This window comes from Empidonax traillii, unplaced genomic scaffold, assembly GCF_003031625.1.
Source record: "Empidonax traillii isolate 1590-97213 ecotype Southwest subspecies unplaced genomic scaffold, ASM303162v1 scaffold1:size7828297, whole genome shotgun sequence".
In the NCBI taxonomy this organism is placed as follows: domain Eukaryota; kingdom Metazoa; phylum Chordata; class Aves; order Passeriformes; family Tyrannidae; genus Empidonax; species Empidonax traillii.
Window position 1 is genome coordinate 6757250 of NW_020955194.1, and position 21353 is coordinate 6778602.

The 21353-nt window shown below is 34.8% G+C and overlaps 1 protein-coding gene across 3 annotated transcripts in view; it reads right to left on the minus strand.

The window, feature by feature from the left end:
* IL1RAPL1 (interleukin 1 receptor accessory protein like 1) overlaps positions 1–21353 on the minus strand; it is a 701129-nt gene that overhangs the window by 307724 nt on the left and 372052 nt on the right. For all 3 annotated transcript variants that reach the window (XM_027890213.1, XM_027890300.1, XM_027890384.1), the window contains one exon: positions 10737–11016. In XM_027890213.1, coding sequence (XP_027746014.1) covers positions 10737–11016 — 280 coding nt within the window. The remainder of the gene's footprint in view (positions 1–10736; positions 11017–21353) is intronic.

Consider the following 21353-nt stretch of genomic DNA (forward strand, 5'->3'; position numbering starts at 1 on the left):
TTATCCTCAGCCTGCCTGGCCTTAGCCTGAGGCTTGGTGTCACACACTGGAAAGAAAAAATCCCTTCAGTGTCCATAAAACTCGGCAAAATCAGTAGAGATAGAATCAATATTGAGGCAGAACTACACCTGGGACCAAACATTGTACTGAGTTGTTTATATTGAACAAGGTTAATTGTAATGTCCAGAACAGCTAAACAGACTTTTCCAGGGGAAAAAAAAGCAACCTCCCTCTCACAAAAAAAACCCCAAACAAACAAAAAAAAAACCACCACACCTTAACAAAACAACACAACAAGAACATTTCATGAAAATGTCACTGAAATGGCATTAGTATTTGTGCTCCTTTAAGCATTCTCTGTCAATTAAGTCACCCACAGTTGAAGGTGATGAGCCTTAATCTGGACATACTGCCCTTAGAAGTGGCCAAATTATCTTGAAATCCTCAAGATCATCATAGAAATGAAGCTGATTGTGTAGTTGTTTATTCCTTGCTGTTAAATTTATCCAGTTCACACTGTGCTTGAAAGCCTTGTTAAAAAAAGACTCCAAAATGTAACTGCCTTTTATTTGTGGGTTTTTTTCACTATATATTACAAAAAAAAATGAAGTATATATATATACGTGTGTGTATACTGGTGTGCAACTATGAATGTGTGTGTGTGCATTACTCTGTGTATTTATATGCACAAACTAACTCTTGCATTAAGGGTAAACAGGGGCCCTCCTTAGTGTCTAATCTTGATTAATTTTCTAAATGAAGTCTAAATTTAGCATTCAAATGCTATACCACAATGCTTACTACATTAAAAGGCTGAATTAAGATTATAGAGACAGTCTTGACCACTGATACTCTTCTCAGGTTTTGCAATAAAATTCTACAATATATGTTTGGTCACTCTCTTCACCTTTGAAATTAGCAGCACCAGGTTATGTTGACAGATTGTAGCACTAAGCATGCACCAAACATGAAAATTTAATTAGTTTCCCTCTATAGTGGGAATACCCGAGCAATATTATTTTCAGTGTTACAAATAAGTTCTATTTGTTAACTCTGCTTGTAAGCTTTATGTCTGGAATACGTTAAAAATAAAGTAAATTCATCGTTTTCAAACTACCATCAAGTCTGCACATATTTACTACAAAGGAGTTATCTTAAGTCATTCTACAGTGACCATTGAAGCTCAAGAATCCATTCATTACGAAATAGGATCATTGTAAATGTGGATCTTTATTTGTCTCTTGTTTACATGTGAACCTCGATTTTATGATAATAGAATGGGGAAGTGAACTATTCTTTGAATCCAAATGATTCAGGTGTTACAAGATGTCATTTTACTACTTCTGGCACATCAAACCTGGAGTCACTTTGAGATCTCAGATGACTTCTCCAATTACTCTACCCTCTTCACTCTGGAGTATTGATTCATGTGAATCAGCAGTCCTTTGAAAAACCCACTCTTTGACACTGCCAGACTCATTAAGTAACTTTCTTCTTCTCATGCCCTAAATTTTTAAGGTAATATTTCATTAACTTTCATTAACATACATGCTGTGTAAATGAGTGTCTTGTTTCTTTTTCCCCAAGTTCCCTCAATGGTCACCACTAATCAGCTACCTCACCGTGAGATCATGAAGTGTTTGGGTCCAACATCTTACCTATACACCTCCTTTAATGCACATGAACTTTTAAGATTGGATGTTACTAAGCCAAGATATTGTTGATCAAAGTATGTAAAAAAATATGTAGTTCAAATCCCCCTTTCTCAGTCACAGGAAATATACTAACGTAGTAAGTAGTAACATTCATTAACAATTTTCAAGATAGTAAATATCTTGAAAGTCTAGATCTTAATTTTCCTTCAGCAAGAGTTAATAATTAACTAATTAACCATATGATCTCAGCGAGATGTGCAGCATTTAATTTACATTTTGAATAAGAAACTATTTGAAGACACCCTTAAAACAGGGATAATGCCTCCTAATAGCCATTGCTTAAAACAATTAAATTTTATCATTAAACCCTTGCCACAGTGAAAATAGATGAAAGTCACAGGCTTCATCAATATAATACACTCTAAAATTGATTAGAGATATTATTAGATGAATGGAGGGATTTCTTTATTTCCTTAGGACTTTAGAGACTGAACAAGCAAACAAGTTGTTGTTTGTTAAGCAATAAAATTAAGTCAGCATAAGATTTTCCAACAAGAGAATATTGATATCTTGCCTGCTAAATTCTGTAGATCAATACATTTACATTCCAGTTTCTTCTTCACTTCTCTATCCTGTGGGAAGCAAGGGTTGACAGAGTTGTTCCAACAACCTCCTGAAAACATATTGCCTTCTTCCCATCTTCTTACCATAGCAGCACCAGAAAGTATCCAGTAGGCAGGTTCTATTCAGTCTCTACTGTGTCAGTAACCTGACACACACACCCTTTTCAGATTCATCCCTTCTGAAACACTCATGGAAAACTTCACCACAGATTGTCTAATATTTGATGCTTCTGTTAGTCTGACTAAAGATTCATAACTGCTGCTTTTCTCTCCCTTTTCTAGAGGAAGATTTGTAATATTTATTTGGTCAGAAATCCTGGAAATGTTAAACTAATTACTAAGACTGTAATTTGTTGAACCGATGGTTTTAAGTCAGTTTGATGAATTTTGTGAGCCTCAGCCACTATATTAGATTTGCATTTCAGAAGAATTTATATTATAAATTATTCAAACCCATTACTTTTTTACATTATGGACTCTTCAAATAAGTTTAATGTTTTAAAATGCCAGTCTCATATCATAACTACAGAGATATGTCTCTTCACTTTCACATCAGCCACTGCATTTCAATGTATATGACGTAAACACACAAATGCAGTGGCTTAGTTTGGAATTCAGTTTAAGATGTTTCAATTCTGTGATCAACTTACATTCACATACCTGTGTGCTACACCTAAACTCCTGCTGCAGCTGTCAGTCTGCCTGATGGAGCCTAGCAAATGGTTTAGCTACAAAGCCACAAAAAGCTCATTCTGTTTACCTAAGAGTGGGTGAATAGTGGCATGTGGCTTAGCAAATGTATCCCACATTCAGCCTCCTCCAGACCTAGTACCATACATGTAATTCCCTTGCAAATGTTTTGGAAATACTCCTAGAGCTTCTAAAACAGCATTAGACATCTATCCCTGTGTAATGGAATCAAGTTTTAGCTATGTTTAAGGTTAGATAAATTGCTCTCTGGCCTGAGAACAAAAGGAATTAAAAGGAGGAAACAACTGACATGCAACCATTTAGCATCTAGATGCTTAAACTGAATTTGATGTCCACAAACAGCTTATATACACAGAGGTAAGCATTTGCAGGACAAATTCAAAATACAACTTGAAATAAGGTGTTAGAAGCAAACTTAAATGATCAGGCCCATAATATTACTAGCAATACAAACTGGATGTTTTGAATTCTGTTAGAGGATAAAAAAAGCTATAAAAATTCAAAAAAAATTAAAAGCCATTGTTTTGAAAATGACTTAAATATCTATTATATGGAATTAAATTTTTCTGCATTTCCTCCTCCTGCATTTGCTAAACAGGCAGCTGGAAAGCCGCTTTTTTCATACTGTTGCATATTTCTTTGTCTTTTTCTAAGATAGATGAAGTTAGAAGCAGAGTGTAAAGCACGCAAAATACTGCCTACTCTTTAACAAAATAGAAACCATAATTTTACTATAAACAATGTATATCAAAGCCATCTGACTACCTGCTAGGACTTTCCCCTCTTAAACTACAGCTGCAAAAACAAGCAGCACAGTCATATTTTACTATTTTACTGAAATGAGAACTTTTTTGCTCAGAATTATTAATTCATTTGTAATAAGAAGAACCTTGACAATCAAAGGGCAAGAAAAACTAATTTGCTAAAAGAGTTCTTAGTGAAAGACAAACAAACCTCTAATAAAATAGTTGAAGCAATAGTCAGACTGTTATTTGTTACAGTGCTATATTTCAGCAAATATCTCAACAACGAAAGAATTAGTACTTAAAGAAATTTGGTATCATGTAAAAGAATTTTCTTTAAATAATTTTCTTTTTAAGCCTTTTCTTCACCACTCTTGTAATATGCAATATTAACAATGCCTTCTGCTCAGTCAAATATCTCAATTTCTTTTTCTTTTCCAGTATCAACAGTCTTCCCCTATTCTGTGTAAGTATGGCCATTTCTTATTTTCCCCTCAGTATAAATTAATATATCCTTTAATGAAGTCTTACATAAAAGAACTAAGTTTATTAGTTCTAAGCTTGTTTACATCTAGCCCATCAAGACTCCTTACTTAAATTCATAACTCCACTCTTAAGGATTATATTGCTCCTTTTTCTACTCATCATCTTGCTTGCTTGTTTTTCAGCATTTAGTTCTCACTGAGTAAGGCAAATAACAAACACATTCTGGGATTTACCATTCTCATTCACAATGAGAAGATGTACCCTGTACTCTGCTTACATACCCTGCTTATCTCCTCAGTATTAGGCATTTGTTTTGTCCTAACGCATGTGAAAGGTGTTTATCATGTACAGTGAAGATGCTAAGGTCAGACAGCTGACCACCTGCAGTGTCAGAAGGACAAGGGAGTGGAGAATGAGTAGGTTTCAGTCACCTCACTTCCAACAAGCATCAACTCCAAGAAAATCCCAGATCTCATTTATTTCTAGGAGCAAGCCTTTTGCCATCTGTACAGGACACTTAATGTAAGCTCCAGTTACTTGAGTTGTATAAATTCCTAATGTTAGCCTGAAGGCTTTTTCTACTCACCAAGGCATCCCTAAGTTGCAGTGAAAAATTTCATGGATGTCTGACTAGCCTACCAAGCTTGCATTTGAAAAGGAGATAGATCAAACCTTAATCTCCATAAGAGACAGATCACTTGTGATGGTTACCATTTTCACAGAAGAAAAAGACCTTGGAAAAGGCTCAGACAAGCTTACAAACATAGTGTAAAAATAATGAAAGTGCATTAAACTGTCTCCCCAACTCTCTATATACCAAATCAATACAAAGGTGGGGACCAAGGAAAGTCCATCTCACGTGTGTAATAAAAATTCTCCTGAATTTGCACACCACTTCAAGAGGCAGGCAGAGTTGTTCACTTATAATCATAGAATCATTAAGGTTAGAATCATTAAGCTTGGAAAAGACGCCTAAGATTGAGTCCAACTGTTAATGTAGCACTTTCACAGTCACTACCACGCAGCCATTTCCTCTGTCCTGTCAATTGTCACCTGGGAGAAGAGACCAACCCCCATGTTGCTACAACCTTATTTCAGGTAATTGTAGAGAGTGATAAGGTCTCCCCTGAGCCTCCCTTTCTGCAGACATGCTCCAGCCCCTCAACGTCTTTCTTGTTCAAAACTGAACACAGGATTTGAGGTGTGGCCTCACTAGTGCAGATTAAAGAGGGATAATCATTGCCCTGGTCCTTCTGGACACACTTCTTTTGATAGAGGCCAGGATGCCATTGCCACTGCTGCCTCATGTTCAGCCATCAGCAGCCTGTTTTTCCTGGAGAATGCCCTGGGAAATGATGTCAAACTCTTTATATTAAAGTCCAGCTAGACAACATCCTCACTTTTCCCTCAAACATTAAGTGGATCAGCTTGTCATAGAAGAAAATCAGATTGGTCTAGCAGGATCTGCCCTTCCTATACTCGTGATGGTTGGACCTGATCCCCTGGTTGTCCTGCACATGCCATGGACATGACACAACTTCTCTATAAAGACCTGTAATGGTGGTTCAAACATTTAAACAATTCAAATGGTGCAGACAGTTTCATCCTTATTTTTTCCTGGTTTTCTTTTTCATCCCCTCAGCTTTCTTGCCATAGGGTTATGAATGGCTATATGCTAAATGCTCACAGAACTATTGTTTGGGTCAGTGCTCTAAACCTGGACTTCTGGGTTTTTCTGAAAAGCATCCCAATAAATGAAAACAATGAAAACTTGCAATTCTGCATTCCAAACTATTTTGGAGACATTTTAAACCTGTTTCTAGTGCTCTTTTTCTCTTAATTATTTTACCACTGTGATGATACTGACTTAAAGGAATTAATAGAATATCAGGCTCTTCTGAGAATTGTTTCTGAGTATTGTTAGCATATTTTGTATTCCTTTAAGAAAGCTTATTTCTCTTATCCATTGTCAGGTTCCTTTGTCACTAATAGAAATAAATGTAACTGGAGATCTCATGAAGATCTAGGGAAAACCATGTTATTGAATTTTTAAGATAAACTGCTCTAAGTCTTCATTTTCATACATTTTCTTTCTTTTTTTTTCCCTTTTTTGATTTTCATTCAGATTTAATAACTACTTGTTATAGGAACACTTACTCTCTTATTTTTAAATAATATTTGGTAAAAACTGTGTAAATTAATTAAAATATTTATAAGTATATATGGCCACAATAAAAGCTCTTCATAGAGTAAGACAGATTTCAAAAATGGCTGATAACCTGAAATAGCAATTCCCATTTGTAAACGTTTTACATTATTCAAGATGATGAAGAACTGGTGCTTGCACAAGGTTTATGAAAAATTGATTCTATTTCTTATTTTGTCTACCATTTCCTTCAGTAAAGCAAAGACTTCCTTATACATTCTGAATTCAGGATTTCTGATATTGAATCAACCAATTGTGTATACATGAAATATGCAAAAATAGATATTCTTCTTAAAATAAATTGACATGATTGACATGATTTGACCAAATTAGGATGTAAAACTACAGGAAACCAACCAATATTTTTATATTTGAAGATGAGCACCACAAGAACACATCCTATCTAACAAAAGAAATGTATGCTGGAACAGTCTCCCCAGGGAAGTGGTCACAGCACCAAGCCTGACAGAGTTCAAGAAGCATTTGGACAGTTCTCTTGGGCACATGATGTGACTCTTGGGGATTGTCCTGTGAGGGGCCAGAAGTTGGACTTGATCCTTGTGGGTCCCTTCCAACTCAGGATACTGTGTAAAGGGTCTAGAGAGTAAGTCATATCAAGAGAGGCTGAAAGAGCTGCAACTGTTTAGTCTAGAGAAGAGAAGGCTCAGGGGAGACCTTATCACTCTCTACGACTACCCAAAAGGAGATTGTAGCAAGATGGGAGTCAGCTTTTTCTCCCAGGCAAGTAGTGACAGAAGAAGAGGACATAGCCTTGGTCTATGCCAGTGGAGGTTTAATTTGGACATCAGGAAGAATTTCTTCACTGAAGAGGTGATTAAGCATTGGATTAGGCTGCCCTTAGTGGTGCTCAAGTCACCATCCCTGAAAGTGTTCAAAAAACTACTTCATGTGGCACGTAGTGCCATGGTTTAGTTGACATGATGGTGTTTAGTCAAAGGCTGGACTTGACAATTTTGGAGGTCTTTTCCAATCTTATGGATTCTATGATAAATTCTAAAACACATAAGTCTTCAGAAGGACTTAACTACAGAACAGTAAATAGTCTGGTACCATCATCGTTATTACATAAAAATGGAGGAGAAATGAACTTGTTACATGCTCTGAGTCCAAAAAGGTTCCTTCAAAGGAATATGAATTATCTCTACCTCCTGATGTAAAACCTCACTTTTAAAAACAAGTTTAAAAACAAGTCATTAGTTAGCAAGAGAATATTCAGGTTCAGAAAGATGTCTGAACTGCTACATACACTGTATGTGGGGATAAGTGACTTCAAACACTATTCAACACTCTGACATACCAATGCAAAACTCTGGCTGAATGTATCATAAAACCCCATTTCATCTTTTGCAATACAAGCCATTGCAGCACTTTGCCATAAATCCCAGTCCTGCCTTCCTCCAGGGCTCCACTGACCTAAGCTGATATTATGATGGGCAACTACTAAGACACTGTAATCGATGTTTTTCAGGCAGGGAAGGAAAAGACGAATAAATGAAGAAAATGTTGGTTCAATGGGAACCATATTTCACCTGGTTTTTGTAACTTTAAAAGCAGAACATTTGACAGAAATTGCTTATTACTTACTGTTATACCAGATAGATAGATAGATAGATAGATAGATAGATACACACATACACATAATTTTTGGGAGCTGGAGTTGTATATATACATTAATTCTTTGTGCCACCTATCTAATTATGTTTATAGCCCATGTATGATAAACAGTAAACAACCATGGGATTTAATATCCACAGAAAGACTTAATATATTACAACTTTTGCTTCCTTAAAATTGCAGCACAGACAAATTGCAGTAGAATGGTGAAGAAAGGAGCTTCTGAGCAAATTAAATAATAAGTGCTGGACCGTTTCACCCCTTCAATTATGTTTAAAATAAAAACTAACCTGAGTCATTTACTCAAAGTGCAGTTCTGCTTTTGCGCATTTACCCTTTACTGCCTGCCCTCATTACCTCTCGGGTGCATTTCCTCTTGCTGTCCTACTCAAGCTATTGCAATCATCACACTGAATATGTTTGCTACAAGGTAATTTTAAGTGTCTTAACTGAGCTTCTCCACTGGGTTTTCAAAACTGAAATAGCTTGTAACATTCATTCTGAAGGCATCACCTCATCATTAAAATAAACAGAAACTCCAAATCTGTAAGGAAAATCTTCTAAATACCATCCCTGCAATCTTTACTTTGCTCCTTGAAAGAAATTATTGTTCTTGCTCATTAATCTTTCTCAAGATTCTTTGGTACATTCTACCACTATAAAACATTAGGTGACAGCAAGGCTGAGTATTCTTATTTCAGTGATGAAACTAAAATGCAATAAAGAGCAGTGGACAACTATTTGATGTGAGAGGTTTAGCTAGATATTTCTGTAGCTATAACTTTGGAAGTACAGATAGAGTACATAATTTTGTCAGATGGCATCAGTTCAGCCTCTTATACTTTTTTTTTGGTCAGATAATCACTTTATAGTGTAAGAATCTGAAGGAAGGATGAAGAAAAAAGAGAACCACTATACTGCTGAGTATTTAATTTTATTTATTTCAGATTAAAATATCAAGTACATGTTTATCTCAGGAACCTGAATTATTAAGTTTTAAACTAGATTCTAGACGGGTATTTGAAACTACTTGAAAATAACCTTTGACTGTATGCAGAAAGCATACATAAAAAAGTACATTCCTCTGACACTGAAATGAGATTTTGTCTTCTACCAATAACAATCTTGCTCATACATTTAAAAGGTTCCATCCACGAAATATAAAACAAACACTGATACAACAAGCTTAGATGACTCTTTAGACAATACTAGTGGGCCTCTTCGAGGTGAAAAGCTTTATAACTTGTCACAATGGTATTCAGAATAGCAATTAATTGCTAATTTATTTTTTAAAATTTATCATCAATCTACATGTATAAGCACGGACAACTGGAAAAAAAAGGATGTGCTAAAAATGCAGTATTTGGTTTAAAGAACTACATAGAACATGCCCTTACCTACCTGGGAATTAAAAAAGAAATCCATGTAGGAAAGGCATAAATACAGGTTGGGATGATAAACATGTTTTAAAGTAAGCCTGATTATCTAAATTCAACATTTATCTATACTTGCTGGAAAGTGTAACATCAGATATTTAAGGTTTTCTTTATATAAACAGAGGAGATAATTATGGTATTTTAAATAGCATTATAGAATAATTGACAAAACTGTTTCCATTTTCAAGGCTACTGTTACAAACTTATCTGAAATATATTAATCTAAACATAATTAAACATTTCCCTCAAGTAGTGTAACTTCTAGCATATTGTGGTTTTCTTCTAAAGAGAACTGTCATCATCAGAAAAATCATGTTGAAAATGTTATTGAGCAAATGATGTGATATGAAATGTCTCACAGGTTATGTCAAGAGCGCATAGAAATAAATGTTTTTAGAACACATTAATTAGTAAAAATCTCCTTCATCACCCACAGGCCAGATAGCAATCTGTGCTCCCTCTCCCTCTACCCAAAATAAAAAAATAATAAAAAAATAAAATAATAATAAAAAAAATGTGGCAGACACTAAATATCTCCAGGTGATGGTAAATTTCCTTATTTTCCTTGCATCACTAGAACAGCTGCATCATGCAGCTTCCTTTTCAAGCCACTCAGTTTCTTTATACTTTGTTTTTCACTCTTGTGTATTAGTAGCAAGACCACTTTTATAGAAACGCAGAGAAAGAGGAGCACTGTAAAGAGCTGGAAACAATATCTCAGTGTAAACCATATTAAAGATGCAGAAAGAGACTGATCACCTGTTGCAGATATCTACTAGGAAGTAGAATCTACTCCAATTTATGGTGATAAAGCTTGATGAATCAGAAGGTTAAATACTTTTGGAAGACATCTGTCACCCCACCTCTATTATCAGGTTAAGCCAGATGTGATTCTAGAGGATCTATCTCTGTAAAAATGCTGGAATTTCACCTTCTGTTTTCCCTGATGCAATTACTTTACAGAATCAGAACACATGACTTATTCATCCTGTCCCACCCATCTCATAAATTTTAGATTTTTTTTTATAAATAACTAAGTTTATTAAAAAAATTAAAATGTTCAAGACATTCAATAGAAATTTCTACTTAAGCATCAACCATTTAAGGAAAGGGAATGCCAGGAGAAGAAGAAAAATAAAAACATAATCAGAAAAAAAAAATTCTTTGACATAAAAGTCTCACTATTAAGAGCCCTGTTTCATATTTGATCAATTAAAATACAGTATATTAAAATATAGTACCTTATAACACATGCATAGAGCCCGCTGTCTTGTACCACTGTTGGTCGGAACCAAATGGAATCTTCTTCTTTGCTCATTCTGGTTCCATCAAAAGCTATAGGTTCCTCAAAATCTCCAGGTCCAGAGCTTTTGTACCACATCAAGCTAAGTCCAGCACTTTGGGCTAGGGAGTAATTAGCTCTAATATATCCATAAAAGAGTGCACATTTTATACGAACAGGTTCTCCCACTAGAACTTGATATTTCTTGTAATCCACAGACCAGTCAGTGCATCCATCAGCTGAAAGAGAAGAGAAAATGACAAGAGATTGTCAAAGGCTTTGGAGAGCACTATTCACACAGAACCCTTACTGTGGGAAAGCACTGCGTTTGAGGAAAGGCCCTTTGAGTCACCAGCAGGACTCTTTTGATCTCTGAAAAAGTAACTGCATTTTCACAGTATTAATGTCATGTAATTATCTATACTGGATAGAGTTATTAGGACATTTATTGCTAAATGTTGATAACTTCTGAGATAATTGAGCAATTGCTATATTATCTTTTGTGGAACTCCAGCATGACAAAATTCTAGACTGAAACTAGTGCAACACAGAGGCCATGTGGTACACAGGGTGTCCCAGTCTGAATTGCATCAATCAAATATCTCCAGGGTAATCATGCAAATTAAGTCTCAGAAGATATTAGGGCAAAGAACTACGGTCTGAATCAAAAAGTGTGAAACTTGGGTATTGATTTGAAGGAGAAGTAGAAACTTCCTTTACAATAGCAGCAAGTGTGCTAAAAGATACTGTCAAGAAAACTACTATCACTAATTTTAATGGATTATTCAAGAAAATGATAAGCAGATCTTATCTGGAATTTCTGACTTTCCACAAGTACATTACAAATTAATGTAAATAATTTTTTGTTTTGTTGAATAACATCAGTCACTACTAATACTGTCCCACAATAACTGTTCATCAGAAAGCAATACTATATTTGCTAGACTTTCTGAACTCCAGCAACAAAACCAAACCCTAAAACAAAAAAACCCACAACTTCCCTTTCTCTTCCTCTTTAATTAAGAATACCAAAGCAACAAAAGGAGATGTTTTATACAACAAAAGCTTATAATTTTTTCCTCAAGGAATTTAAACCATGGAAATTCACCATTACATTCATTCACTTAAAAACTCAGTGTCCAGTCTCAGCTAGTTAGTTAGGCCCCAATCCAGTCAGTAGAAAATAATAAGTATATCCAAAAGACAATTTATTTCATCTTAAAGTTAGTTTCTATGTCTCATACAAATATTTGGTCATTGAATTTGACACTTCATTAACTTTAAAAAATCTTGGATAGACAACTAGGTTAGAAAATCAACTTTTGCAAAGCTAAAGTGTCATCCTAGAGTTGGTTGAATACTGACTTTAACAGAGAATTCAAACTACTGTGCAAGATAAAGCAGTATTAGCACTTTAAACCTAGACAATGTATTGGCCTATTACCTAGGAGAATAACATCCCAGGTAGTTATTTCTGATATATATATTTGAATGATATGAGCAAAATAAGAAAGACTCAGACATCATCACACATTGCTGTCTAAGAAATAACTTAAGTGAACATTGAAAGATGGAGGGGAAAAATATTAAAAATTTAGAATGAATTTGCACTGTAAACAGAATTCACATAAAGAAATATTTCATATATCTTTGAACTGTCTCCTCTTGCATTTAGTTCTAAAACTAGGAAGGGAATATAATATGTCCCTATTCCAATTTTCCTACTCATCAGTTCCTAAAAATTAGTAAAAATTACAAGGCCCTAACAAGACTTAGTTGTACTCTTGCAGAAATTGAAGTGAATGAAAGCTACACTATTAGCTTTCCCACAGGACTCTAAGAAACTAACTTCCATTTATTTCAGAATTCAATTACATCTTTGATCATTTCATTTTTTACCTTTCTGAAAGTGCATTCCCTCTCTGATCTGATTCTATTTATCTCTGCCTCTATATCCCCATACCAAAAATGAATTAACAGACACCTCTTAGCAGTGTAAATTTCATTATATAAGTTACCAGGTAACGGGTTCCTCATCATACTTTATCATCAAATTTTAATCTTGCCTGTCACTGCCTAATTAAGTTAGTACACTTTGGTTTATATTATTAGTCTGTTAGTTACGTTTTCTCTCTCAGGATATTCAATTCTAATGGTTCCCAGTTCCTTTAGCTTGCTGAATCCATTAGAATAAATTGCAACTCTGTTTCAAGCCTTTGTATCAACTGAAGGATGCAGAGCAAATACTACCGGCTTTATTTCAGCATGCTGTTTCTCATAAAAGCATGCCAAGGATCATCTGCAGTACAGTTTAATATGCTGGCAAATATTCTATACCTGCATGCAAAACCAGAGAGAACATAACCAAACTCAGCGCTAGTGAGCCCACACCTAGAGTGCTGTGTCCAGCTTTGGGCTTCTGAATATAAGAGACTTGTACAGACTGGAGAGAGTCCAACAAAGGGTCACAGAGACGGTTAAGGGACTGAAGCTGAGACTGATCAGTCTGGAGAAGAGAAGGCTCAGGGGGGAATTTCAGTAATGAATACAAATATCTGAAGGGAAGTTGAAAAGAGGACGGAGCCAGCCAAGTAACAGCACAAGAGGCAAATTGAAACTCAGTAGGCTCTTTCTGGACACCAGGAAACACTTTCTTACTGTAAGGGTGACTGAGGATTGGCAATAGTGTCCTAGGAAGGTTGATGATTCCCAATCCTTGGAGCTATTCAGAATCCAGCTGTTTCTAGGTGGTCCTGCTTGAGCAGGAGTTTGGACCACTTGACCTTCAGGGGTCTCTTCTGACCTCAAGCACCTGGTAATTCTGTGTTTTATTACAGTTACACTCATGATAATCTTAAGAAAACATGTGTCCTCTTCTCAATGTGGTCCTTCAATGAAGTGAACATCAGAATGTTTCTCTTCCTGCTTACAGGACTTACACCAGTTAAACTTTGCCAACATTGACATTCAAGTCACTTAGAACTGTATTAACCTTATTACAGCTGGAAGCCTTAAACCCTTAAAAATCTTCCAAGAAATACCTCACACTACTGCTCAGCCAATGTGTCTTCATCTATGAGAAGGTGCTAATGCAATCTTATGAGATATCATAGAAATTCATCATTCCTATCATAAGACACAGACAACCTTCTGTGATATTTTGTGAAAACAATGATATTTCAGAAGATAACTGTCTATCTCTGTCTAAAATGGTCCTATTCCACTGCAACCAAGCAGTGTAGAAGCTTAAAACCACATAATAGAAAGAAAAATAAACTGTCATGTCCTTAAAAATTATATTACTGTGAACACTCAGATAGATGATAGGATGCATGTATGGTAACTGATACTTTCCGTGTACACTCTGCATTTGATGTGTGGAGAACACATGCATTTTTCACTTTAGAAAAACTTGGATGTATCAGATACCTAATTAAAATCCTGATTTCCAAATTCCTTGAAAAATGTAAATATATATTTTAAAAGACACAAAGTTACATTCAGAGAGTTAATTACATTTTCTTATATTGACTTTTCCACTTTAAAAATGTCACATTTTTACATGCTAAACAGTCATGTTACTGATTTTTTAAATAGGGACAGAGAACAGCAAAGGCTTAATGTTCATTCAGATTTGTTAATATTAAATAGATTGAGGTACTTCTATTCAGTTTCATGTTGTAACTGTGTCCATTTCTATTTTGACTGGATTTTCTTTTTATTTTTTTTTATGTATAAGTAGGGCATTGATCAAAGAAAATATTGAATGCTTCCCTTCTTAATTATGACTGCTATTGACACAAAATCAACACCTACAATTAGGTGGTTCAAAACAACTGTGGGAAAAAAATACACTCAGTACTTTCCAATGTTTTTACTTATATAATCGCATCATCAAGCACTCAATCATCTTTTATTTTATTTTATAAATTGAAAAATACTTGAATAATTCAATAGCTTTGAAATTTCAGAACTGCTTCCAAATAAATATTTGTAGTCCCTGATCTCCATTTTAATAATGCCACTTATTTCTACACATAATAGCACAATATAGGGTCCAAGATAGATATAATTCACTCAGCTATTTCCTTGAGCAGCTTCAGGGTATAAAATAAACCCCACTACATCACTGTCCTAATAATGAGATCATTCTGCTGGATAAACAAACTTCTTGCAGGTTGTACCTGCGGATAGGACCCAACACACAGAATATTAACAATTACTGAGAAGGTTTTCCCCTTAATTTTTCAGTATCATATGTATAATTTTCAAGGCCAAATTCCATACTGAAAAGGAGAAAAATATAAAGTTAACAACTCCTGAGTCCACTGATACAGTCTGGTTTCATTCAAAAGTTTCAATTCAATTTATAGGTTTCAGGGTTAGAAAAGGTCTATAGGTTTCCAATACATGGGTTAAAATCTGATTTCCAGACATCCAAACAAATTAGGTGTGACAGCTGAAAACAATTCTCCTAAAACATCAAATTATCCTAAATTTATTACACTTAATAATGTTTAATAAAATAAAAACAGATTTATTTTTTCCTGATTATCTGTGCTTGTATTTCTGCTCTTGATTTAATTTCATACAGAGAGGATTATACAATGTCACTGTGCCTCCTGTTCATTTGTCAGCTACTTCAGAGTTTTTTAAAGGCCTTTGCAAACCTGATGAAGAAGAGATCTCATAAGTCACAAAAAATTCTGAAAAGTGGGCACCAAGTCTTGTTCCTAAAGCTGGGAATTTGTCAAGGAGGTCAGATAGGGAATGCAGAATGAAGTGTGTAGGTAGAGAAAGCAAGCAAAGGTTATTGTATCAGTAAGATTTTTGGGTAGGGTGGAGAATATGGGCATAATATGTTCAGAAAAGAGTCTTTCCTTAACTAGCTGCTCATAAATCACCTTTTCAAAATGTTTATTGAGTGATTACTTTCTTTAAAACAATTTTCACAACGATATTTTACCATCAAAATCACAGTCTTTTCTTGATCCTCTCTCTTTACCCTGCTTGTTTCTTTCTGCTTTTTGCTCAGGCTATCTAGCATTAAAAAAAAATCAAAAAGTCAAACAATAAATCAAGAGTTTATACTTTCTATCACACTCATTACAGTGCCTGAGCCAATTAGCTCTGTGCAACATAACACATGGTATTCTGCTGTGGATTCTCATTATGAAGACATGCAAAGATTATCTGTTTTTGGTTTGTGTATGCATTTTATTTGCTATAAAAATAAGCTCTAACAAGAACGAAGAAGCAAAGCTTAGAAAGACAACACACTATGGAGATGAGAAAGAGAACATGGTCAGTTCTATTCTTAGACTAATCTTATGTTTAGATGTTTTAGTACCAGTATAAAATTGGAAAAATAAAAAAAAAAATTAATATTGGTAAAATATTATCAAAAGTCCACATCAAGTATTTTATACACAATTAAATTTCCTTTTGCACTAAGACTGTTATTACAGCTCTGCATATTGCTATGCTGCACTTCTGTTTGATACAGCATTTTCATTTCAAAATGCCATTTTTCATTCTCTTGAAAACTCATGTAAAAATTGTTTTAGGCTAAAAGCTCATATATTTTGTTCTTAGCCTAGATGTGTGTAGAGGCTATTATGAGAGGGTGCCAGTAATCAAAAAAGATGTTGAAGGACATTTCAAGGAGATAGAAAAATTATTTTGGATATCATCATCTATTAAAGAAGTTAGGTCCTAAGAAATGAACTTGTTGCAGCCCCACTTGAGATAAGTTTTAAAAGTGGCAGATTTGGTAGCTGAAGAATCTTGGCAAATGCACTAGCCCTTAAGAAGAGGAGTAATGAAAAAAAAGAAAGTTATGGCTTGCCATAAATTAATGCTGTGTTTCCTGGCTTTAGAATACTGCACTAACATGAAACAGAATACATATGCCTCAATATTGGACTACTTAGAGGCATAATAAGCATGAAAATACCTTTCTGTTTATTTGGTGGGAAGGTTTTTTTGCCACTCTCTCTTTTACCTAATCCAAGCCAGATTAAATAGCATTTTTGCCTGAATTAATACTAATCCTTTAATTATCACTATCCTGTAGTAGAAAAAGTTAAAACATGAAAGATGTTTTTAAGAAAAAAAACAGAATAAACATACTGTGCAAGACAAAGCAACCAATGGAAGAGCAAATGGTGAATTTCCTAAGTTCCTACTCTAAACTAAGAATTCATCCCTGTTGCTCACTCAGTCCCTCTTGCATCTTTCAAATCCTCCTGTTCTGCTTCACCACGTCGTATAAATTAGGAGGCTTCAGAAGAACACACTTTAAAGATAGCCTGGCCCATACTGACTGATCAGGTTCTGGTGGGCTGACCCCAGGTTTGCAGCCAAGCACCCACACAGCTTCTCTGTCACTAAACCACATGCGCAACAGGAAAGAGGAAAGATAGGAAGAGCAAAAGTGGGAAAATTCATTGGTCAAGATAAAAATAGTTTAAGAAGTGAAGAAAAGAGAAAAAAAAAATAACAATCAGAAGTGATGCAGAGGCACTCACTCATCACCTCCCATAAGCAGACCAATGCCCAGCAAGTCTCTGAACAACAGCTACCCTGATAGCCAAAACCTCCTCACTTTTATTGATATGCATGATGTTATTTGGCGTGGAATATCCCTTGGGCCAATCCAGGTCACATGTTTTGTCCCCACCCCTAAACCTACCTGCCCTGGGAAGTAGAATGGGAAAAAGAGAAGCCTTGATGTGGTGCAAGCACTGCTCAGCAATAGTGAAAACACTGGTGTGTTATCAACACTTTTTTACTCACAAATACAAAACACAGCACCATAAAGGCTGCTATGAATAAAAATAATTCCATCTCAGACAGACCCAGTACACAGGTCCCTAATCTTCTGTGTACTTCTGTGTGCTCCTTCTTTTAATTATCCATTTTCAGCTCAGAGACTGCCTGTACATTTTCCAGCATAGAGATGGCAGCATAATGTAATCCACAATCACATAACACAAGAGTTTGTTTACTAGATTAGTTTCCAAAGCCTGATATTAAGCAGCATTAATTTTGGTGCCCCTCTGAAGTGAATTGTTTCTTGGTTGTTATATTTACTATACAATTTTATTTGAGGACAGTTCTACATCCTCGGTTTCTTATGTGGCTATACTAGATTATCTGTGGTTCTTTTAGGACCCTAAGAGTACAAATCACTTCCCTCCCTACTCCCCAGACATACTATGATTTATTTGGAAAGGCAAGTTCTTCTCAGTGCCACTGTCATACAATTTCTACATATTATATAACTTTTTATATAAACTTTTATATATACATATTACATATATACGGTTAGACACAGAATCTCAACTGAGTATATGAGGAAATTAAGTCTGGTATACATTGCTCTTAGATTTCCCTCTGGAATGATTAAACAAAGTGACTAAAACAAAATAGTAACCCCAACCCGAAGAGAAACTACTATGGGGAAAGGTTACACTAGTTTCTAAAAATTGAACAAGCACTTGTAAGAGTGCCTTTTTAGAAAGGAGATTTCCAAGAAAAGAGAATCTCTGGGCCATACTGGCGTGTCATGTTGTACAGCAGATGGCAAATTATTTAATCTCTTCCATAATCTCTCATTATTGAAACTGCTTCTGAAAATACATTCTGTTCTCCAGTAGCTTAATTTTGGACAGTATGAGAAAGATCAAAGATTTTTTGATGTTGCAATTTGAGTAGTATTTGGGTACCAGCTGCACTATATACCTCTAAACTTTTTCCTACAAAGAACTCAACCACTGAATATCACAAAGTTGCTGAATATCAGCTGAACTGTGATAACTAAATATGTGAAAACTGTCCAGTTGGAGTAAATATAAGAAAATTCAGCAGATTAGTTCGTAATGCAAGAGGATTAAAATTAATCAAATTACAACATGTGCACAGCAGAGTACTAACACCTTGTTCCTGTGACTTATCCAGTGGAAATTTCTTAAGCTGCATGATCATGACTGTGTGACGAGAACTGTGCAGAAACACAAAGAATTTCAGTGAGAGCTTCAGAAAGAGTTGAGGTTGAAAGAAATACTTTATTTTAAACAGACTTTGAATCAAAGGGTCACTTTTTACTTTAAAACTTCAGATCAAAAGTTCTAACCAGATAATTATTAAGTATAAATAGGTCATGATATTACCAGGAATAGTATGTATTTTTTAAAGTTACATATTTCTGTTTATTAATCTATTATACATTGCTTTCACTCTTAAAATACCAGAAGAGAGATAATATATTGGAACTTTGGTCTTGGATTTAAAATATTAATATTCTTTGTGAAATAATATATTAACTGCATATAACTCCAAGTAGTTTTGATGACTATTTCTTGCCTACAGGTAGTCCTATTAGACTGAAATTGGAGATAAGGATTTACTTAAAGCCATGTATGTGTCAGACAGATATTTGCATCTATACCTGCAACTAAAGATAAGTTAAAATGCAGTCTAACATTTAAGAATACAAAGTAGTTCCAGGAAGCTTCTAAGCTTCTCTTTTTCTTCCCTCAATATGACAAAGTTATTTATTTTTCCCCATGCTGGCAAGAATTTTTAAATAATCTTCACTGCATATCACTGCTTCAATTTGAATAACTGTGAGTGCATTTGCATGCAAAAAGAACTGACCTTGTATTTAGTGTTCTCGAACAGGGATATGATGTCAATATTTATATCGATATGTTAATACAAACGTATGATGCCATTAGGAATCTGTTAAGCAAGGCTTTAGAAATCATTGGCAGTTTTGAGAGACCTTAGAAATATTTAAACAATTGAGGACAGAATTTTTGGGCAGGACAGTGGAGGAGGGGGTGGACTGAAAGGCTGAGCCTGGGAGGAGGAGGGAGGCACAGGGCAAAGAGGTCTGGAAGGGCAGCTGTTTTATGTCCTGGTTGCTGCAAAGGCACCCATGTGTGTCCTCACAATGAGCACCATTGCAGTGGAACACCACAGGGATTTTCCACAGGACAGGTTGGATTAGGACCTGCATTGCCTGCCATCAGACAGGGGCAAAGATGGGAAAAAACCCCACAAATCACACCCTCCACGAAGATGTATCTTCAGCTAGTGATACATTTACTTTAAAATAGAGTTGTCCTTTTATCAGTCTATTCCATGCTGTGCTATTATACAGTGATACAGGTGCACTGCTTTGTGTACATTTAGACAAGTGTCCAACTTTCATAAAAGACAACTTTGCCTTCTCCTTTGCATTTCTTTTTAGCCCTTTAGCATTTTCTGTGTGAATGACTCAAAGGAAAAATAAATTCTTGGCATTACTCTGAAGCTTACTACCAGCACACAATACAGCACCAACAACCATAAATAATTAGAAAATACATACTAACCAAAATCAGAAACTTAGCCATTGTCAATTTGTAGATCCTCTTTCATACAAAAAAATACTTTAATTTAATGACTACCAAAAGTAGAATATAACTATGGGGACAAAAAGAGAAAAAAAAAAAAGAAAAAAATATGCCGGTGCTACAAAACCAGAAGAAAAACTTCTATATATGTATAACACTGTGATAATTTATCATCAAACAGCTAAAGAAAGCACATATTTCCTTATAAAATAGAAATTTTTAATTTAAGAATTTTTTATGCTATATGCTCTTTTCCTGCAGATGTTACTAAGTACAAAACATAGAAGTTTAAGCCAATAGGAAATTCTTGAAAGACTTAGCAAGGAACAACAATATTAACTGAACTTTAAAGAGAAAATATTAACTACAGTAAATCTGCACTCCATGGATTACAAAAAGTCATTATAAATCTGTTCGTACACTTATTTCTGTTTTAGAAGAACCCATATTATTATAACATCTGGCATTTTCCTTCCTCTCTCTTTTTTTTTGTCCATATTAAGTCGAGAAGCTAAAGCCTATAAAAGTTATTAAATTTTGTAAATCTTTGCTCCCCAGTTTGACATTTCCTCTGTTCCCATACGTCACGTTTGCCACACTTGAGACAGCTTATCAAAGAGAAAGAGGTCACCAGAGTAATGCAGTAGTTCAGTACTTTAATCTCATTAGGCAAAGGAAATTAAAATCACTACTATTTGAGTTTGAGAAGAAAACTTTACTCCTTTCACCAAAGTTTGCTTTAAAGCTTAGTATGAATGTTTTGGCTTGTGAATGTGAAGCAAATCTAAAGAAATAGAATGGATTTAATTGAGTTAGGAATCTAAATCCCACAAGACTAAGATAAAAAGCTTTCTCGGGTACCTTTGTGGATCAGGTAAGCTCACTAATGTGCTTAGCTGCATTGAATTTCAAAGACAAAAATCAAAACATTAGAGCATTTCTCTTTCTTTCATAATGCTATATCCTAGAATACATCCAATACAAAATTGACTAATTAGATAAAGAAAAAAAATACATTATTATGCTGAAATACATTTTTGCATCCTGACTCTATAAACACCATAGTAATATTTTTGAAATTAAATTCTGGAAAAAGTTTCAATCAGAAAAATTCATCATCTTCAACTGAAAGACAAATTTTTTATACATTATCAAATAAATTTTTCATTCTG